Source organism: Trachurus trachurus (genome assembly GCF_905171665.1).
Source record: "Trachurus trachurus genome assembly, chromosome: 19".
Taxonomy (NCBI): Eukaryota; Metazoa; Chordata; class Actinopteri; order Carangiformes; family Carangidae; genus Trachurus; species Trachurus trachurus.
The window spans coordinates 24,178,926-24,197,518 of record NC_139913.1 but is presented as its reverse complement, the minus strand read 5'-3'; the positions used below and the strand labels follow the sequence as shown (position 1 = coordinate 24,197,518).

General features: G+C 40.7%; 2 protein-coding genes across 2 annotated transcripts; one reads left to right on the top strand and one right to left on the bottom strand.

The window, feature by feature from the left end:
* Positions 1–309: 309 nt before the first annotated feature.
* On the bottom strand, positions 310–2,809 carry rbp4 (retinol binding protein 4, plasma). Its single transcript, XM_083994688.1, has 6 exons — positions 2,669–2,809; positions 2,290–2,392; positions 2,063–2,199; positions 1,846–1,952; positions 1,221–1,433; positions 310–1,033 (listed from the first exon to the last, which is right to left on the bottom strand). Exons 2-6 carry the CDS (start codon positions 2,389–2,391, stop codon positions 996–998), a joined length of 597 nt encoding a protein of 198 aa, XP_083850814.1. The 5' UTR covers position 2,392; positions 2,669–2,809; the 3' UTR covers positions 310–995.
* Positions 2,810–6,750: 3,941 nt separating this feature from the next.
* pde6c (phosphodiesterase 6C, cGMP-specific, cone, alpha prime) lies at positions 6,751–16,327 on the top strand (the record flags this gene model as incomplete). Its single annotated transcript, XM_083993936.1, has 22 exons — positions 6,751–7,218; positions 7,933–8,085; positions 9,154–9,243; positions 9,401–9,541; positions 9,665–9,739; positions 9,837–9,901; positions 10,202–10,268; positions 10,751–10,798; positions 11,007–11,156; positions 11,600–11,743; positions 12,157–12,222; positions 12,373–12,528; positions 13,043–13,150; positions 13,547–13,656; positions 13,756–13,843; positions 13,935–14,035; positions 14,203–14,310; positions 14,474–14,537; positions 15,008–15,082; positions 15,190–15,273; positions 16,021–16,174; positions 16,281–16,327. The coding sequence occupies 22 exons, from the start codon at positions 6,751–6,753 to the stop codon at positions 16,325–16,327; spliced, it is 2,562 nt and encodes an 853-aa protein (XP_083850062.1).
* Positions 16,328–18,593: the final 2,266 nt, after the last annotated feature.

The following is an 18,593-nucleotide window of genomic DNA, read 5'->3' as shown; positions in this document are numbered from 1 at the left end:
ATGCAGTACTGACTTTACATCGTTGTCCCTTAGAACCTTGATTTATTTGTGGAAATATAACATTATTTTATTGGTTACAGTAACAGGATGTGTTGCTTGAAGCTCATTCCACATTCTTGTTAATTTTTGTAGTTTATTTGCACACATGGATGGAAAAAAAAAAAAGTAAAGCCTAAAATTCATCATATATTTGCATGGGCTTTGGTGTATTTTGACTGACTGAATCCAAAGCCAACTACATGAATTCATTATTTGCAATCCAGGAATACATATTAATATTTAAAGCCAATCAAAAATTAAATGAGCCAACATGGTATGAATGTTTTATTTCAAAAACTGGATCAAGAAGTATACATCATACAATCAAGAAACACCCAAACCACTATGTCTAAATAGCACACGATGTAATATGTATGTATTGAGATTTATGAACAGTATCTACTTTTGTGCTACAAGATACTATGCATCCTTCAGTGTAAAAGTAAAGCCAGTGACTTGTGAACCTGTTTTCTTTTTAGTAAACATGGTGAATATGGTCCAGAGCTGCAGTGATGCTGAGAGTTCAGCTTCTCTCAAAAATACATTTCACAACTGATTGTTCGTCACATTGGCCTGAAAAGTTTAAAAAAGCTGTTTCTCAGTGATCTGGTTTTCTCACTGGAACCAGAGAGCAAGTTCCGCTGGTTTCCCTGAGGAGGGGTATGACTCGCAGTACAGTTAAGTTAAAAAAAAAAAACAGACTTAGTGCGACTAAGATGTTAAAAGTCTATAATCTCTTTTCCTTTGGGTAAATTTCAGAAAGACCAACATGAACAGTCATCTTTCCTTTTCATTTAAAGTTTTTTAAATACAAATACAGCTTTTTGAAAAAGAAGAATGGGCTTCTTCCTCCCTTAAAATACACAGAGATAGTAGATGAGACTATGAAGAGAAACTCTGGTGTGAACCAGCAGAGGGGCACCAAGTCCCAGAGGTGGCTGCTTCAAGAAAAAGTATCACTGTGGATCAAGAGGTGTGCTGGCCTCGCAGAATCCTGCAGTGGATGAAAAAACAAAAACATTTAGCTTTCTCTGATTTCTAAACAGGAGCCATCTTATCAAGCAAGGTAGATAGCGATAACAAGGACTTACACAACTTAGTTTAGTCAATCATTCCACTGAGTGACACTGACTCACAGAATGCATGGATCAATAAGTCCTTACATAAACAAATCAACTCACCCGTGTGTGCAACGCGTCTGTATTTGCCCAGCATACACAGGTCCATCTTCCTCTGGGTGACGATTGGCTGGTCCTCTGGCCTCAGGCCGGTGGGGTGACGGGAGAATATGAAGGAGTAGCTGTCTAAGCATGTGCCGTCAGTATCGAGTAGTCTGCAGGAGTAGTGGATGGCGTAGTTGTCGTAGTCGGTGTCGATCACCCAGTGGTCATCATCTGAGAGTGAGGAAGGTTTAAGGGAGGGCAGAGTTTAACAACCCATGTGAGAACCTTTTTTTTTTTAAAGAAAAACATGCATAGGCAACAAAAATAGTAACTTCAGGCACATTTCTATTTAAAACTAAAAGATGTCATAGCCCCTGTGCCTGCTAAACATTGACTTTCAATCAGAGTCACAGATAACCAAGTGTTGATGTTGATGATTACATCAAATCTAAAGGTCAACAACCTCTTTTGTAATGTTACATCAAGCCCTCCAACTATCTGTGACTAAAGGTTATGCTAATAAAGTGCCTGGTCATACTTGGTTTCCTTGAATTAACTGTGAATCACAGAAATCATCAAATTCAACTCAAACAAGATTTTTCAAGACCTGCTAGTGCACAGATTCACGTGTTCCACAACTTACTCCCAGTCTGCAGGTAGGATGCCACTCCCCAGTACTTCATCCTGAGCTTGGCAGGGTTAGGTGTTTCCTCGAAGGTGGCCAACATGTCGGCACACATTTCCCAATTGCTGGAGGTCAAAGAGAGGGACGGACATTATGAAACAGTAGAGAAAATGAAGGAGACAAATAGTGGAGGGAGCTCACTGATTTAGTCTTTACAGTAAAAATCAGAACTCACTTGAGGATAATGACTCTGCCTCTGGCAGTAGCTGTCATTTTGCCATCTTCTGCGACAATAAACTGGGCCACGATGTTGTCAAGTAAGAACAAACCCTCTGGGTCCTTCTTTCCTACGGCATACCATGTCCCTGAATACTGTAAAAAAGAAGTCCATACATCACTCAGTGTTGAGACATAACATATTCAGATTGAAACATTGAAAGTAACCATATATGACCAGCTCACCCTGTTCCTGTCAAAGTTCTGCATGACCTGGAAGTTGGCCACCTGGCAGTCCTGTGCCCAGGACAAAGCCACCAGACTCAGGGCCACGACGTACAGCAACATGCTGCATCAGAGGACAAAAAAACACAGAAATAGAGGGACCAGCCACATTACAACTTCATTGTCACAAAGTCAAAAAAGGTTCTTTAAATTGAACATTTGTGTTACACAAAATTAGACAAAAATGTACTAAACTTAGTAAAAAAAAAAAAAAAAACTAGAAAAAAAAAAGATCTAAATAGTAGTATACTATACTGCTATTACTATATTACAACTGTAATACTCAGTAAAAGAAAAAAAAAAGCTTAAAGAAAAAACACAAGTCCATGTAAATACATACCTTGTTAGGGAGAGAGCAGCTCACAGAGGTCCTCTGCGTTTCTTTCTGCTTTGGGCCTTTTATACAGTTGGCTAGTATTGTGTAATAACTTCTGGAGACCTGGACCTCCCCTGCTCTTCCCGCAGCTAGCTTGCCTTCTATTGGCCAAACATTTACATAACTGTGGGTCCCAGTCCTATTGATTTGTGTGTTTTGCACATTTGGCCGACCACCCCCCTGTGCCCCCACCCCCATGCCCCCCTCCAAAAAATGTGTTTTCCTGTCAGAACTGCTGAGGCTTTCTTGGTCTTATGAAAGCAGCCACTAGCAAAGCCAAGAGGAACATCTGGAATAAGCTATACAATGCATGAGTATATAAGCACACATTTGTCAAACACACACATAGGCCTACTCTTTTTGGATGAAGAGTGTTGTTTCCTAAGAGCCGGTGCTCACATGCAGAGGAAAAACCTACACTTGAAAGTTAAAAAAAAATTGAGTGAATCGCTTTTGTTTGCATGGAGCGATCCTCCCCCTCTTTTTGTGTGGAAACACTGAGAAACTGAAACACAGTGAAAGACAAGTAATCACATGTTTTCTAAGCACAGACACTGAGTCTCAAAGAGCAGTCAATGATGAGGAGATAATGTGAGTGAAACCAGGTAGTACTCAGACAAACATTCCTTCTATATGGTGCTAATCCACATTTGTGAAATCTATCCTAGTGTCTCTATTTTCAAAGCTTTGCTGCCATTTAAAGGGTCGGTCAGGGATCAATTGTGTTTTCTTAAATGTTTATAGCACTAGAGAGAAGTTAATTAGTAGATTCAACTCTAGGATAAAAGAAATAGCAAAATAATTGAGTTTTGTTTAACCAAGAAGCTGTTTATTTCCTAATTAAAGAGCACAGTTTTCCAAAGTGCAGGGTCAGTCTGTTCCTGACTTGTTTTAATTTTGTTGTTCAAGGTTTATTCAGTTTAGACACAGATTTGTATTTCGTTTGCCTTAAATCTACTGCGGCATCATTTTTACAAAGTGCTGTTGTTTTGCACAGAGATCATGTAACCAGTCCTTCGAGGGCTTGGTTGAATAAAAGAGCACAGCAGAGCCAAACATCTGCAGCTTGCATAACCAAAGCCCTGGCCAGTCAGAAAAACAGTGCAATCACTCATTTTGAGAAGGAATAATAGTGGCTGGAATTTGGCCAGAGGCTATATACAACATTTCATAATCATGGAGATCAGCCAAGAAACCATATATGCTAGACAATATGCTGCCAAGATTGTGTTTGCATTTAACATCTTGGGCAGCGTATAGTGGTAAGTGGTAAGGCAGGCAGTCAGTCAGTCTCTTGTTTTGATAGGCCGTGAAACTTAAGTAACATGAGGATCCAAATGATCCCTTATAAAACTGGGGATTGAGCAAAAGACCTCTAGGCTGAATACACTGCTTCCATCTGAGCTTTGGAGCTTTGAACAGGGTGGTAGCGCAACAGGGAGGTCGTATATTTAGCAGAGTTTTTGTCCACCCACATAAATATAATGTAGTCCAACTCGACACCACCACTACCTATGGCCTAAAGCACCGGTTGACACTTCACAAAGACAGTGTTTTGTACACAGAAATGATATTGGATAGAAATCGATTGTAGAGTTGTACCTTATAAACTGGCAAGTACTTGATTTTAAGATTAGGGTCTGCATGAAGTAAACAACATCACCTCTTTACAATGAATTTAGTGGAACTTTTCATTTTATTATATTTTTCATAATAGCATACTTTTTAAGATTTGTCAAACCATTTTTGAGTTAAATCTTGGGAAATGTGTCTCAGTTTGAAGTTTAGATGATGTTTGGTTCCTGTTCAGTAAACATTATCATCAATGTAATGTGCACCCCATAGAAAACAGCATTCAGTTAAGAAAACAAAATTCTTGTATCAACATGTCATGTCTATCAGTACATTTTGCTGCCTTGCCTTTCTATCATTTGTCTGCCAACCCGATCTTCCTCTTTCTTCTCATTACATGTAAATGACCTAACCTGTTTCTATCACTGGGAAGTTATCAGCTCTCATTTATTTCCACAGCGTCTCACATCCGCACCTCCCCCCACACACCTTGTGTAGTTTTCTTGTTGATAAGCTTGCCTTAATCCCTACAGCAAAAAATAGTGGGGAACCCTTGTGTTGCCAGCCTGTAGCTAACCAGACAGTGTGCTCAGTTAATAATAGCCAGCCATCTTTGTTTAGGGCCTTGTTCCCAGACATTCAAGTCTCACTAATTGGCTAATTCCCTGTTCAAGGACTGATACCATGATGATGGTGATTTCATTAGCACACACAGGTAGATTGCTCAAACAGTGTTTTAGATACCACTGTGGCTCTGAGCCTGATCATTTCAGCGGTAGACACTATTTAGGTACTACCTCCAGTGTACACTGAACAAGGATAGAACAGCAGTAATACCTAATGGGTTTAGCTCACTTCTAGTTAAGTATGACAGCTACTCCTGTGGGTACCACTTTATAACACAACTCTCCTCATTTTGTTTATGTAGGCTGTGGTTTATAACTACTTTATTCATTTGTGTTTTAATACTTTACAAGATGTTATAACATATTAGATAAAAATGGTAACAATAACCTATTGCTTACAGTGAGCCCATATGCACCTGTACTGTTGTGTTAAGCCTCATATCTCATTGGTTACTGGGATTTGTTTTGTTCTTGTTCACTCACCACTCAAGGACATAAACATACACATTTGAACATACACATACATAACATATGGACTTGTTTTTGCTGCTCTGCACTTTGCACTTTTCACATTGCACTTTATTATCTCCCCACAACATCATAGGCCTCTGTCAGTATATCTGTGCTTTTATGTCATATATGTGTGGTAAATGTATGTTGAATTTTTTAGATTTTTTTTAAATTGCACATTTGGAGTTTGGGGAAACATAATTTCGATCCCCTGTGTAACTGTCAGTTGCATTGTGTGATTGACAATAAAGTTTACTGAACTGAACAGAATTTGTGCATGTCTTCATCAGAATTGTCAAGTTATAGCAGTTATCAGCATATCGGATAGTGATAGTAACTCATTTGGAAGATTAGTGAGTAACAAGCATTAACTTGCAAAAAAGTGAATCTGCATCAAGACATGAAAATTGTGTTATAACTTGTTTATAGGCTCTTTATTATTTAGAGAGTAATTACGACTGTATTCATTTATTTATGATAAATGGAGTCATATTGTAAAGGTGTAAGTGGTATCCTCCTGTGATTGTTGAATAAGTGTTAGAAACAGGGATGACACATTAAATATTGGATTGGAACAGAAGGTAACGGTGTGAATACATGATCTGATATCACCAAGTAATTAACAGCCCAGGAGGCTGTTATAACCAACTGGTTAGGTTTAGGGTTAGGGTTAGTCCTGGGCTGTTGTTTACTTGGTGATATCAGATCATGCCGGTGTGAATACATTAACTGGCTTGAAAACCACCTGTGTTTGGAGCATCCCCATTCACCCCATTAGCAAGGCACACACAACACCATGGAGCGGTAGGATTTTAGTAATACATTAAAGTTAGGCCTATATATTCTCATTGTGTGCCATGTAAAAATAAAAAATAAAACACCTGAACCCATTATGTTTCCCATTTTTCTCCCCCTCCTCTCTTCCTGTTGAGTCCCAGGCATCGAACCTGGCGTTTGACTTGTCAACAGCTTCACTCTCACCTGCGTCTTCCGTCAGATGGGCAGGAGCGCCCGATATAAAATGATCAGCGTTGGGATTTGCGGGTTAAGGATGCTTAGAGCAGGGGTTTTAATGTCATGACGTCACATTAATTAGCGGCCACTTTGATCCCTTCAGCCTAAGCCGCACTCTGTCCTGCTCTGTCTGTCGGCGGACACGGGATGCATTAGTGAGTCCCTCAGGAACCGTGCTGGAGGATGCTCGTCCGTGCAGACGGATGCTGAGGCCGCAGCACAGCACAGTCTTGCCTCCTCTTTCTTTCCTACGTTTCTTCCCACAGGTGATGCTTCTGTAAGAGGGACATACACTGAAAAGAGAACCCACTAAATAATTCCAACATGGCAGACAAGGATAGCGTGGAGAAATACCTGGAGAACAACCCACAGTTCGCCAAAGAGTACTTTGATAAGAAGTTGCGCGCGGAAGCTCTGACCGCCGCTTTTTCAGCACCTGTCGAAGTCAAAGACACCGCGTCTTTCAAGGATGTTAACTCTGTGCAAGAGGCCGCCATCATCTTCGAGCTCATACAGGAGATGCAGAAAACGGTGGAGATGGAGAAGTCCCTCCACAAGTGTCTGCAGAGGATTGCCCTGATCATACAGGCCGACAGGCTCAGTTACTATGCATGCCGGTCCAGAAACGGAATACCTGAGCTCTCCACGTGCCTCTTTGACGTGACCCCGACGTCCAAATACGAGGCGAACCTGGTCAATCCGCAGGCTGAGATTGTGTTCCCCATCGATATGGGTATTGTTGGTTTCACCGCACACTCCAAAAAGTCCCAAAACGTACCTGACGTCACCAAGGTGAGGAGCCGAGACTGTGCCGCGCTGTCACTCTGGTGCAATGGAAAATGTGGAAATGATGCTGTTCTTTTTCTGTAAAGTTATTTATCTAAAAATGATCCATGTAGATGAAATCACTCTAATTTATTGTTTTATTAATATAAATTTGTGAGCTGATCGTCTTTGGCTATACTCTCACAAATCAGTGTCTATGTCATTATCCATTTTTTTCCCTGTGCATAAATGAAGATGCACAGATTTAAAGAGAAATTAATTCATGACCATCAAACTGTCAGAAGTGGCATCAAGTTATTTGATCCTATCCAGAGGGATTCAAAAAGTTGCACATAATGATACAGGATAGTCTGACACTAACTGATAATGTGTCAGAGAATGGGTTTTATTTTGAAATCCATTCGATTGCATCAGTTGGATTGTCATAATTGTCAAATGATCCATCTAGTCAATTGACAAATGTGTCTGTAACTTGAATGTCTTTTGATGCTAATAATAGAGAATAATAGAATATTTATTACTGAACAAACAGAATATCATAGATTTTTTTTAAAGTAAAGATCAAACAGTGAGGTGCCCTGTATCTGTCAGTGTTAGATGTATTGTGACGTGCAGCTCAAAGCACACAGGAAACGAGCCGCTTTAACTGTGTTGGTGTATGTAAAACCATGTTGTATGTAAGCACACCTGATGTGAAGTTTTCTTTGTTTCTTGATCCAGAATCAAAAGTTCTGTGACTTTGTGGACAAACAGACTGGATACAAGACCAAATGCGTGCTCACTTTCCCCGTGGTGGCTGACAAAGAATGCCTTGGAGTCGTAATGGCACTAAACAAAATAGGAGCCGATGCATTCACTCCAGAGGATGAGGCTGTAAGAACACACACTTAAACATTTATATTCCCTTTTATCAGCAGTGGCTCACTGAGTCAGCTTGAACTGGGTTTAGACAGTTTGTGTTAATAAATTAAACTTGAATTTGGCCGTTATAGTATCAGACAGAGGTACTTGAACAGTATTTATTGTAGCTCTTTGTAGAATATGAGGTATTAGCTAGATCATACACCCTATTTTACCCTAAATTTTCTGTTCATATTTATTAATATGTCTGCTACTTTAAAAAGCCTGCACTCTGCCATCTGAAATTTGCAACTAAACGAGGATTATTGCTGTAATTACATCTCACCAGTGGGGTGCAAAAACAACCATTATGTTCAGTGGGAGTCAATCAGAACTGACTGACGTGATGCAGGTTGCTTTTGAGCGATGAACTTAAAAAAAAAAAGGCAAAGTGATTTAACCAGGAACATGTTGTTTCTGTGTTACTCAAAAGCCATGAATTCACACTGAAGCACAGCTCCATAAAGAATGAACTGGGTCACACGAAAATGATGTTTTCACAGACTGTTGAGCTCGGTTTTCAGTTGCGAGAACACAAACTCAAACAGAGACTAAAGAGATTTAAGTGAAGCACTGGCAGAAATGATGCACAGGATAAAGGCTTTTAAAGACATCTTACAGTGTCGGATATCTCTGTGTTCTTTGTGTAAGGTAATTTTCTCTGCACATTATCTCTGATGTGTTAACTTAAGAAAAACACTCACATTTACTTGATCCATCATCAAAGGCCTCAGTAATTTTATCAGGCTGCAAACACTAGTGTGTGTGAATAATGTATTACATGTTTATGTAAACTCATGTCCAAGTTATGTGCAATATGTATGAATATTAACCAAACATGGACTTAAAAGACCTTGTGAAGTTTGAGATTTCTAAATTGTATCATATATTAGCAGCATTTTATGCAGAGACTATGTTATTCCTATAAAGTTCATACGACAAATCACATTTTCCTATACTGCTTATAAGAGGTTTAATATGCCACTGTTTTAAATCTGCTGCTGTGTATTGATGAAACCTCTAATCCAATTTTGTTCTTAGCTCTTCCACAAGTACATGAACTTCACTCAAGTCATCGCTCTGCAGCATTACACAGCCTACATGTTTAATGTGGAGTCCAGGAGGAGTCAGGTACGCCGCACTGTTGCTGTTTGATAAATAAATGGGAAGTGGAGTGTGAGACTGGACGCATCATAATGTGATGTTATCCAGTGGGGGATTCCCAAATATTCCTCTGTTCTTTGCCTGTTGAAATTTCTTCTATTCACACCTGTTGCTTTGCTCACAGGTGCTGCTGTGGTCAGCCAGCAAGGTGTTTGAGGAGTTGACAGACATTGAAAGACAGTTCCACAAAGCGCTCTACACTGTAAGGATCTACCTAAATTGCGAACGATACTCAGTGGGCCTGTTGGACATGACCAAAGAGAAGGTTGGTCTAGCAGAATACAGTGACTTTTCCAGACCAGGTTAAGTAGATGGCTTTATTGGCCATAAATAGCTATTAACTAATAACATTAAAAAAAATATATTGTCTACATTTTTTCCCCTATAGGAATTCTATGATGAATGGCCGGTGAAACTGGGAGATGTGGAACCCTATAAAGGACCAAAGACGCCAGATGGCAGGGTAACAAACTCATTATCCTCCTCATTTAACTTTTCTGCTGTCAAACGTCATTTGAAGATGATCAGTCATTTCTAACGGGCATCTGCTTCTCATGCAGGAAGTCATCTTCTATAAGATCATTGACTACCTCCTGGAAGCCAAAGAGGAAATCAAAGTCATACCGTAAGCAGCATTAACCACGTGCTATGCACCCAAACTAAGTCAGTGGATTTCAGACTCCACTTATTATAGTTCCTCAAATGTAGGCATCAAAGAAACAGTGACTTTTCCCACTTATTAATTCTGCATCAGTACTCTATTTGTACCTCAGACTCTTCTGAGGGTATCTGGTGAATGTTATTTGTATTGCAGTAACCAAGTAAATTTGAACTGAAGGTGGAGCATCAGCACTGTTTAACATGCTTCTCAGGGATTCATTTGCTCTCTCCAGCTCACACAACTCTGTGTGTTTGTCTCTTGCAGCGGTCCACCTGCAGATCACTGGGCTTTGGTCAGCGGGCTACCAACCTACGTCGCAGAGAATGGCTTTGTAAGTGCTGCGGAACGATTCATTACCCAAATCACTAGAATCATACATGTAAATGGATGAAAACAAAGGTGTACAGACAACATACACCGTGACATAAAGATGAAGAGAAACACGGAGTGGAGACACATTCAGTGCAGTGTGATGAAGCTGAACATATACTAAGAGTGTCGCTCTATATTGAAGAATTTTGCCCCCCAAAAAATAAGCTTGAGTTATGTAGGTCAGTGGTTGGCGGAGCGTTTTGGGACTTGAGTTCAGTTAAGGGTCAGTTTAAGGCAGTGAATATAAAACAGGATACCTACAAAATTTCAAAAGCCTGTGTAAAAGAATATTATGAACATTTCTATTCTGTAAATTTCGATGTAAGTCAGGCTGTAACAAGCAACGATAGATAAATATTTGCATGACAATAATGAAACCTATGATTGAAATTGACAAGATAACAAATGCTGATGACATAACTGTTTTTCATGTGCATGCAGATTTGCAACATGATGAACGTGGCTGCTGACGACTTCTTCACTTTCCAGGTACGGACACTTTAACTATCCATTACGTACAATTCTAGCTTGCCACTTTGGTGATATATAGGTGATTCCACATATACACACCATGTTGCGTCACTGATTATGTAATACACATTCAGATTGCACAATATGCTGGTTTTTAAAATGCTAAAATGTTTTGATGCTTGTGTTCAGAAAAAATAGAAAAACTTTATTTTTCAACAACTTTCAGAAAGAGGCTGTGGACGATTCGGGCTTTGTCATCAAGAATGTTTTGTCACTGCCCATTGTCAACAAGAAGGAAGAAATTGTGGGCATCGCCACTTTCTTCAACAGGAAAGATGGCAAACCATTTGATGAACACGACGAACAGATCACTGAGGTTAGCACCGCACGGTCTTTCCCTCTCTCACATTTCATGTCCCGTCGCCTTCATACAGAAATGAAGTCTCATTTTTCAATATAATGTTGTTGTCTGTGTATGTGTAGATTGCACTCTTGTCAATATTCTCCACCACAGGTTTCCACCTACAGAAGGAGAGATTTGTTTTATTTTGTTGTGTTTTTTTTAGGTGGGGGGTGGGTTTATGCAGCATAAATTTGCATGTTAATGAAGCAACGCTCCTAAAACAGCAGCAACTTCATAATACTTTGACAAATGGAGCTTGCTGTGGTACCATTTATGTGTCAAGTGAATACCAGTGCATTTATCAACTTAATTAATGTGATAAAAATAATTATTACAAAGAGACAGTCATGTTCTCTTCTGTTTTGTTTGTCTATGTTCTCTTTGCTCATCTTTCCCACTCTAATTGTTGGTTCCAGGCCCTGACTCAGTTCTTGGGCTGGTCAGTGCTGGTCTGCGACACCTATGACAGACTGAACCGTGTGGAGTGGAGGAAAGAAATCGCCACAGAGATGCTCCTGTACCAGACAAGATGCACCAACGATGAGATGCAGTCCATTCTGGTCAGTGTCAACCCCCCGCGTTTTCTCTCCAGAGACCTACCTTTGATCGCTTAACATTTGCTCAAGAGGCCTCTCGAGCAGGAATTAAAAGCAGTCAAAGGTTAATCCAGCATGAATAGCTTTTTGAGTTGCAGTCCTTCAGTGGCAGCTATTAGAGGGCTAATAGAAACTCTGAAGGATGGTTTATCCACTTGGCAGCTAACGTTGAGACGATGACATGATGGTTTACAAGGTTACAGCTCGGAGAACTTTGTCCGAGGTGTCTGAAATCATGATATTTGGATGTATTTTCTGCTTTCTGTAGCCAGTGTTGGAAGTCAAGCTGTGAATTGTTGTAGACAATGACAGTGTGTTCATGGGTGGAATGAAAAAAAAAAATCATTTCAAACGATTGTTCTCTCTTTTATAACCAGAACACCAAGGAAAAGTTTGATGCCGATCCTGAAGACTGCGACGCCAAAGAGATGTACAAACTATTGGTACGTTCCGTTTACATACTGTAGGATTATTGCAGCCACGGCCCTGATATTTATGGGATATTTAAGTTCCACGGACACACAATGTAGTCTTCTGAGTGTCAGTGGAATATTGAAGTCATGCTTGTCTCCGTCATGGTGTTTGTTACGCAGAGAGCAACCTGCCCAGTAGCTGACAACGTGAATGGAGAGAGCCTGTACCTGTTCTCCTTCAGCGACTTCCCTGTGACAGAGCACGGCCTCATCAAGGCCGGCATCCGCATGTTCTTTGAGCTGGGAGTTGTTGAAAAGTTTAAAGTTCCCCCAGAGGTGAGTGAGATCATGATGCTTGTAGTGATTTTTTAATGACTTTTTTTTTTTTGCTATCCTTGCAATTAAATGAACCTCTGCAATGAGTGCAAACATAGAATACGATCCAGGAGAGAGTCATTCGAAACCCATTTACTTCTTTTATGAAACGTGTCTATTTTGAAATATGTAAAGAAGAAAGACAGTGAGCCCGAGAGAAAGCCTCTCAGTGTTCACCGTCATCTGTGAATCTTCAGGATGGCTCTGTTTTGCAGGGGAAAGAGAAGTAGATGTGATCCTTAATTAGCCTCTTGAAGCACATCATGCTGTAGCTACAAATCTGAGTGATACCCAGCGGTGCGGCTGTGAAAGCAGAGCAAGTTTCCTTAAGCATAAGGAAGACATGAGTACATCTCGCTGGGATACAGCTCATCTGAAAGCCCATTGGGGAAAATTACATATTCATCCTTATCACTTTGTCTTTTCCTTGACCTTCCTTGCTCTCTGACTAATCCCCATCCTCTGGTTTCTGAAGACACTGACTAGGTGGATGTACACAGTGAGGAAGGGCTACCGTGCCATCACCTACCACAACTGGAGGCACGGCTTCAACGTCGGCCACACCATGTTCTGCCTGCTCCAGGTAACAACACATGTGCAACATCTGCCTAACGAGCTCACAAATGATTCTTCTGTTTCATATAGACACCCACTGATTGGGATAACTTTGACTCTGCAGCTTATAGCACAATATATAACATCTGGCAACAGTTAAACAGACATCTATACTAAAATAAACCACTTACATAGGCCCATAACATGTTTATTCCTTCATAAAGCTAACTGAGTATTGCACTAATACAGGTGAAATCCTGTTAATTGTGGTAATATAACCACGTTATTGTGCTAAAACTGTCCCATATTCAGCTGTTTCATTGTTTTAAAGGTCAGAATAAAATTGTTATCATGGACAGGAGAGATCATTTTATAGGTGGCTACAAATACCACACTCACACAAATGCCTGTGTTCTTCCTACAGACAGGGAGGCTGAGGAAGTACTACTCTGATCTAGATGCCTTTGCCATGGTGGCTGCTGCTTTCTGCCATGATATTGACCACAGAGGAACCAACAACCTCTACCAGACAAAGCAAGTCCAATTCATTAGTTCTGTGCGTGTTGTTGAAAGTGAAATTGAAGGTATGTGTGCGTAATGCGTGTCTTTTTCCTTCCGTGTGCATGTGTGTAGGAGCGGATCTCCTCTGGCCAAACTTCACGGCTCATCCATTATGGAGAGGCACCACTTGGAGTTCAGCAAGATCCTGATGGGAGAGGAGGTACAACACAGGACTGGTCAACTGGTCACATTACAGACTGGCTCATATGAAACCAGGCACATTTTGACTTCTCCTCATTGTCTCTGTGCAGAACCTCAACATCTTCTGCAACCTCCAGAAGCGTCAGTTTGAGACGGTGCAGCACTTGTTCGACGTCTGCATCATCGCCACTGACCTGGCCCTTTACTTCAAGTAGGTTTTCTCTGCAGCTAGTAGCCTGTCAGTGTTTATCTCTCTCCCTTTGTCCTCTGTTTGACTGACTCAGTAGGTTTTTGTTATTATTGGAAACAGCTTGTGTATTTGTTTAGTTTATTTGGTCTCATTGACTGACTTTATCTCATCTCTATGTCCTCACGCAGAAAGAGAACCATGTTCCAAAACATTGTGAATGCTACAGAGCCGATGGCAGAAGAAAAGGATGCCATCGCTTATATCTCCAACAACTCCACCAGGAAGGAAATCATCATGTATGTACAACTGATTCAGGCTGAAGAGAACCCACCACTGTTGTGCGCTTTACTTTGAAAAATATTTTTTGTGAGACAGCAGACCCTTGCAAGGTATCAGCATCACCGGCAGGGCGTCATCTGCTCCTCCGTGACTGTCTGTCTGTTTGTCTCGCACCTCCAGGGCCATGATGATGACAGGCTGTGACTTATCGGCTATCACCAAACCCTGGGAGGTCCAGAGCAAGGTGGGTGACCGGACCGGGCTTCATATGCTGCTGATTTGAGACGTACAAAGAGAAAGCCCCCAAGACACAAAAACAGCCCAAGAAAACACAGAAGCAAACAATACAAATAATGGGCTTTTAATGTAGTTTGTTGTTCTAACACCAGCCGGTTTAGTTTTTCACCTCCCAACTCTACTCAGTCTTTTATGAGGTTGTTTCTTCCAGACAATATATAGACTTAAAATCATTTTATTTTAGAACCATGACAATAAAAACAAGCAGGGTTTTATAGGCCACTTTTATTAAAGCTTTAACACCAAATGCTAAAAGCTTTAAAGAATCTTTGCAGAGAGGAATATCCTGAAGAGGAATTTATGTTTTTCTTTTATTGCTTGTTACTTTTTGCTTCTCATTCAGAGTCCTTTCTCCCTTTTATTCATCTTTTATTTCCTTTTGTCGTTCATTGTTCTCCTCTTTGTGTGTATCCCCAGGTTGCTCTGATGGTCGCTGCTGAATTCTGGGAACAGGGAGATTTGGAGAGAAGTGTTTTGGACCAACAGCCAATTGTAAGAGTTTTACCCCCTTCTCTGTCACAATATTTTATTTACAGGCTGTGATCTTAGAGCACCATTTTACCTCCTTGAAAATCTCCTCTTTCTCTCTCTCTCTTTAGCCCATGATGGACAGAAACTGTGCTGAACAGCTACCAAAGATGCAGTGTGGTTTCATCGACTTTGTGTGCTCGTTCGTGTACAAGGTAACAACATAATGAGGTTTTTAGTTCCTACAAATAAAGACAAGTATTGTACACACTGCAGAGGAAAAGACACATACGTGGAAACTGGCATCTGTATTGCAACAGTTTATCTGTAACTGCTGGAATTGAAGCACACCCACAGTCTAACAGGGGTGTAGGCATTTAATCCAGCTTCGATTGGATTTAGATTTTCTGCAAAGGGAAGAAAAGCACCATAAAAAAAACTGATTCTGCCCAAAAGTTGTTTTGATTTGGTTCAATTTTGTCAATTTTGATACTTTGAAGAAGAAAATCTTTACAAATGTAAACCTTAAAAGCAACAATACCCAGCTATTAACCTTACACCAAGGATTTAGATTGGTTTCTAGTGTGACTTCTGTTTTTCAGACAGTAATATTTACTTACAAGTTCAGCACTGACTGTGAAGTGAATACTGATCTGTTAAGCTTTAAGATTTGATGAGACTGTGTCACAAAGTCTGGTACAGTCTCTCTATGAGCTTTACAGAAGTGTTGCTGTCGCTTTAACCATCTTAGACTGGATAATAGGATGTATAGAAATGAACCTGTTGAACTCAGCCGGCCCCAGCAGGAATGTTAGTTCTCTGTCAGGATGGTATGTGGGCTAGATAGAAGACACACCAAGGCCTCATGCATAGCAATGACCATATGTCAGCCATCCCTGTTGACTTCTCCCTCTGTGAATAAAATAGATTTAACATGCAATGTGTTTCCCTCTGTTTGTCAGGAGTTCTCCAGGTTCCACAAGGAGATCACACCCATGTTTGATGGCCTGAACTACAACAGGTCACAATGGGCTCAGCAGGCCGAGGTGTATAATGCAAAGATGAAGGCCATTGAGGATGCGAAGAAGAAACTGGAAGAAGAGGAAGCCAGGAAAGGTAAAGAAAACGTACACACTGAGCTAACTGGCAGATGACTGAGTGTTGAGTGTTGAGAGTGATCCTGTTTTTATACACATTTGGTATTTCTGTCTGTTTTTTCTAGCTGGTGGTGGTGACGGAGGGAAGTCAAAGACCTGCACCATCTGCTAAATCCTTTCAGTGTTTGGATCTGGACTGATGTGGTCTGGTTAAGACTAGTCTAAGCTACGCTAGCCTATAATTCTGGACAAGTCATCTAGGTGGAACTCTGCTAGGCTACCTTGGTCTGGTCTGGTCTGGTCTGGTCTTATCTCCATCAGCGTAGTTCTTACTGGTTAGGCACTGTCCGCTCCGGTGCAGTCCAGTCCAGCCTTGTTTGGTCTGGTCTGGTTCAGTCTAGCCTACTTCAGTCTAGTATAGTCAGGTCTGGCCTACAGTGCAATGTGGATTAGGCAAAGTTTAACCATTCTCCACAGAGAGACAGAAACATCACCAGCTAGTAACGTTGGGACTCTGACTGCAAGAGAAGCCGTTTGACTGTGAGGGTGTGACGTATTTGACACTTTCTCCTTCCTCTGCTTTGTACAATACACAACCAATACGCACATGGACAACATGTAGATGATCCCTTATATATAGCAATAATTGCAACACTCCTGACACGCATTGGTTTGAAACCATGGCTGGAGAGTTTCATGAAACTGGAATCATACCTTCCAAGTCAAGCTAAAGCATAACTCTAGTTAACTCAGTAGAAATTGCATGAATAGACTACTACATGTACTGTCCCTGCCAAAGCAATAGCTCTCTCACAGCGTTCCTATTGGCAGTCGGTTTTTACACAGTAAATTAGCACTATAGGTTGCACAAAGCACTTACTGTAGCTGCTGCTGCTCCAGCAGTAGCGGGCCATGCAAGGAGGGTGGGGGGAGTGAGGACAGGGACAATAAGCACAAGACTTTATATGTACAGGGAACAGAGGAAGGGGGTTAAGCTTAATTAACAGTTTAAGTAGCATGGGCAACACTGAATGAGATGGAACTGATTTCATGTACACAAAAAGAGGGGAACTGCAATCTAAAGGATCTGTAACACTTCATCAACAAGGGCTGATGTTTTCTTACCTCATAGGCGCACATGTGTCAAGTGGGGGTATATTTATTGTAATATGCAATCTATCTATATACTATATATTTTATTTTTATTTGATTCTTTGTCAGAATTTTGTACTTGAATTGTCTTCATGGATGGAGAGTGAAGTGGCCAGCTTTGAGAGATGGCGTTTTGAATTTGTGAACAAATGCGCACTAAAAATGGCATTCCGGCATCGAGAATACGTTTTGAATTTGTGCAACTTTATCGTCAGCTTTGATTAACAACTCGCAAGCTATTTTACTTGTGTCCAACTACCTGTAAAAATAACCAAAAATGGTAATATACATAATATTTACACCAATGTTTAGAACAAATCAATATCAAGTCACAAACGATTTCTTTTAAATGTGCATGATTTCACATGTTAATATAGTTTATATAACATAGCAATTGTAAAATGTACATTCTGTAAACTTAATAACTGAAATGTAAAATTGATTTGAGGGATGTAAAAGCAACCTTGGCTTCTTCAGAGGAGGCAAGAATTGCAGTTAAACAGGGTACAGTAGATCTACCTCTCCTGTAAGAAGATTTGATAGGATTTGATTTGATTGCCAGTCAGCGTTTGAGATCCACACAGCTTTAGACTTTAAATACCCTTCTTACAGACGAGGTACAGCAGGCTACCAAAGCCTTATCGTATGACTGTGCAGACGACCTGCAGCCAAAGCACCATTGACCGTAGGATTGTCCAGGCCAAAGTCCCGTGCTGCTTCCTCTTCCTTTCAACCACCGGTGCGACAGCAAGACGACTCTCCCCATAAAACCTTGTCAAACTTGAATTGAACTTGATATAACTCAGGCTTGCAGAATGAACCACCACCCGCCCTTGTGCCCTTTCTGAAACACTATTAGCGATGTCCGTCCTGGGACAAAGGCAAGCTGTGGCTCTCAAATTCCTGTTACACAATGTCATCACCTCTAATCAATGAGGCATCAATCAAAGGCTCCTAATCCTATCAGAATGGCTTTGGGACTACCTGGAAACTCTTTTTCTGCTGCTGGAGGTGAAGTGAGGAGCTAAAACTGGTTCCTGCAAGGATCCTTTGAGACCCCAAAGGATGCACTGTATACTTTCTACTTATCCCATCGACTGTCTTTAAGACATTAGAAATCTATCATTTGATGTATGAAATGACCTCTACTGTATGTATGTATGTGTGATGTAATATGTGTAAGCAAATAAAGGATAATCTGGAGGTGTAATTGCTTTTACTCAATACGGAAGGGTGTAAAACATAATGCTATGCACAAAAGACGACACTATCTCTCATTCTCACCT

Coding starts and splice junctions, on each gene's coding strand:
- rbp4 (XM_083994688.1), bottom strand. CDS start 2,391: ATGTTGCTGTACGTCGTGGCCCTGAGTCTGGTGGCTTTGTCCTGGGCA. Junction 1,953..2,062: donor GGCAGAGTCATTATCCTCAA/GTGAGTTCTGAT, acceptor TTTGACCTCCAG/CAATTGGGAAATGTGTGCCG. Junction 1,434..1,845: donor ATCCTACCTGCAGACTGGGA/GTAAGTTGTGGA, acceptor CCTCACTCTCAG/ATGATGACCACTGGGTGATC.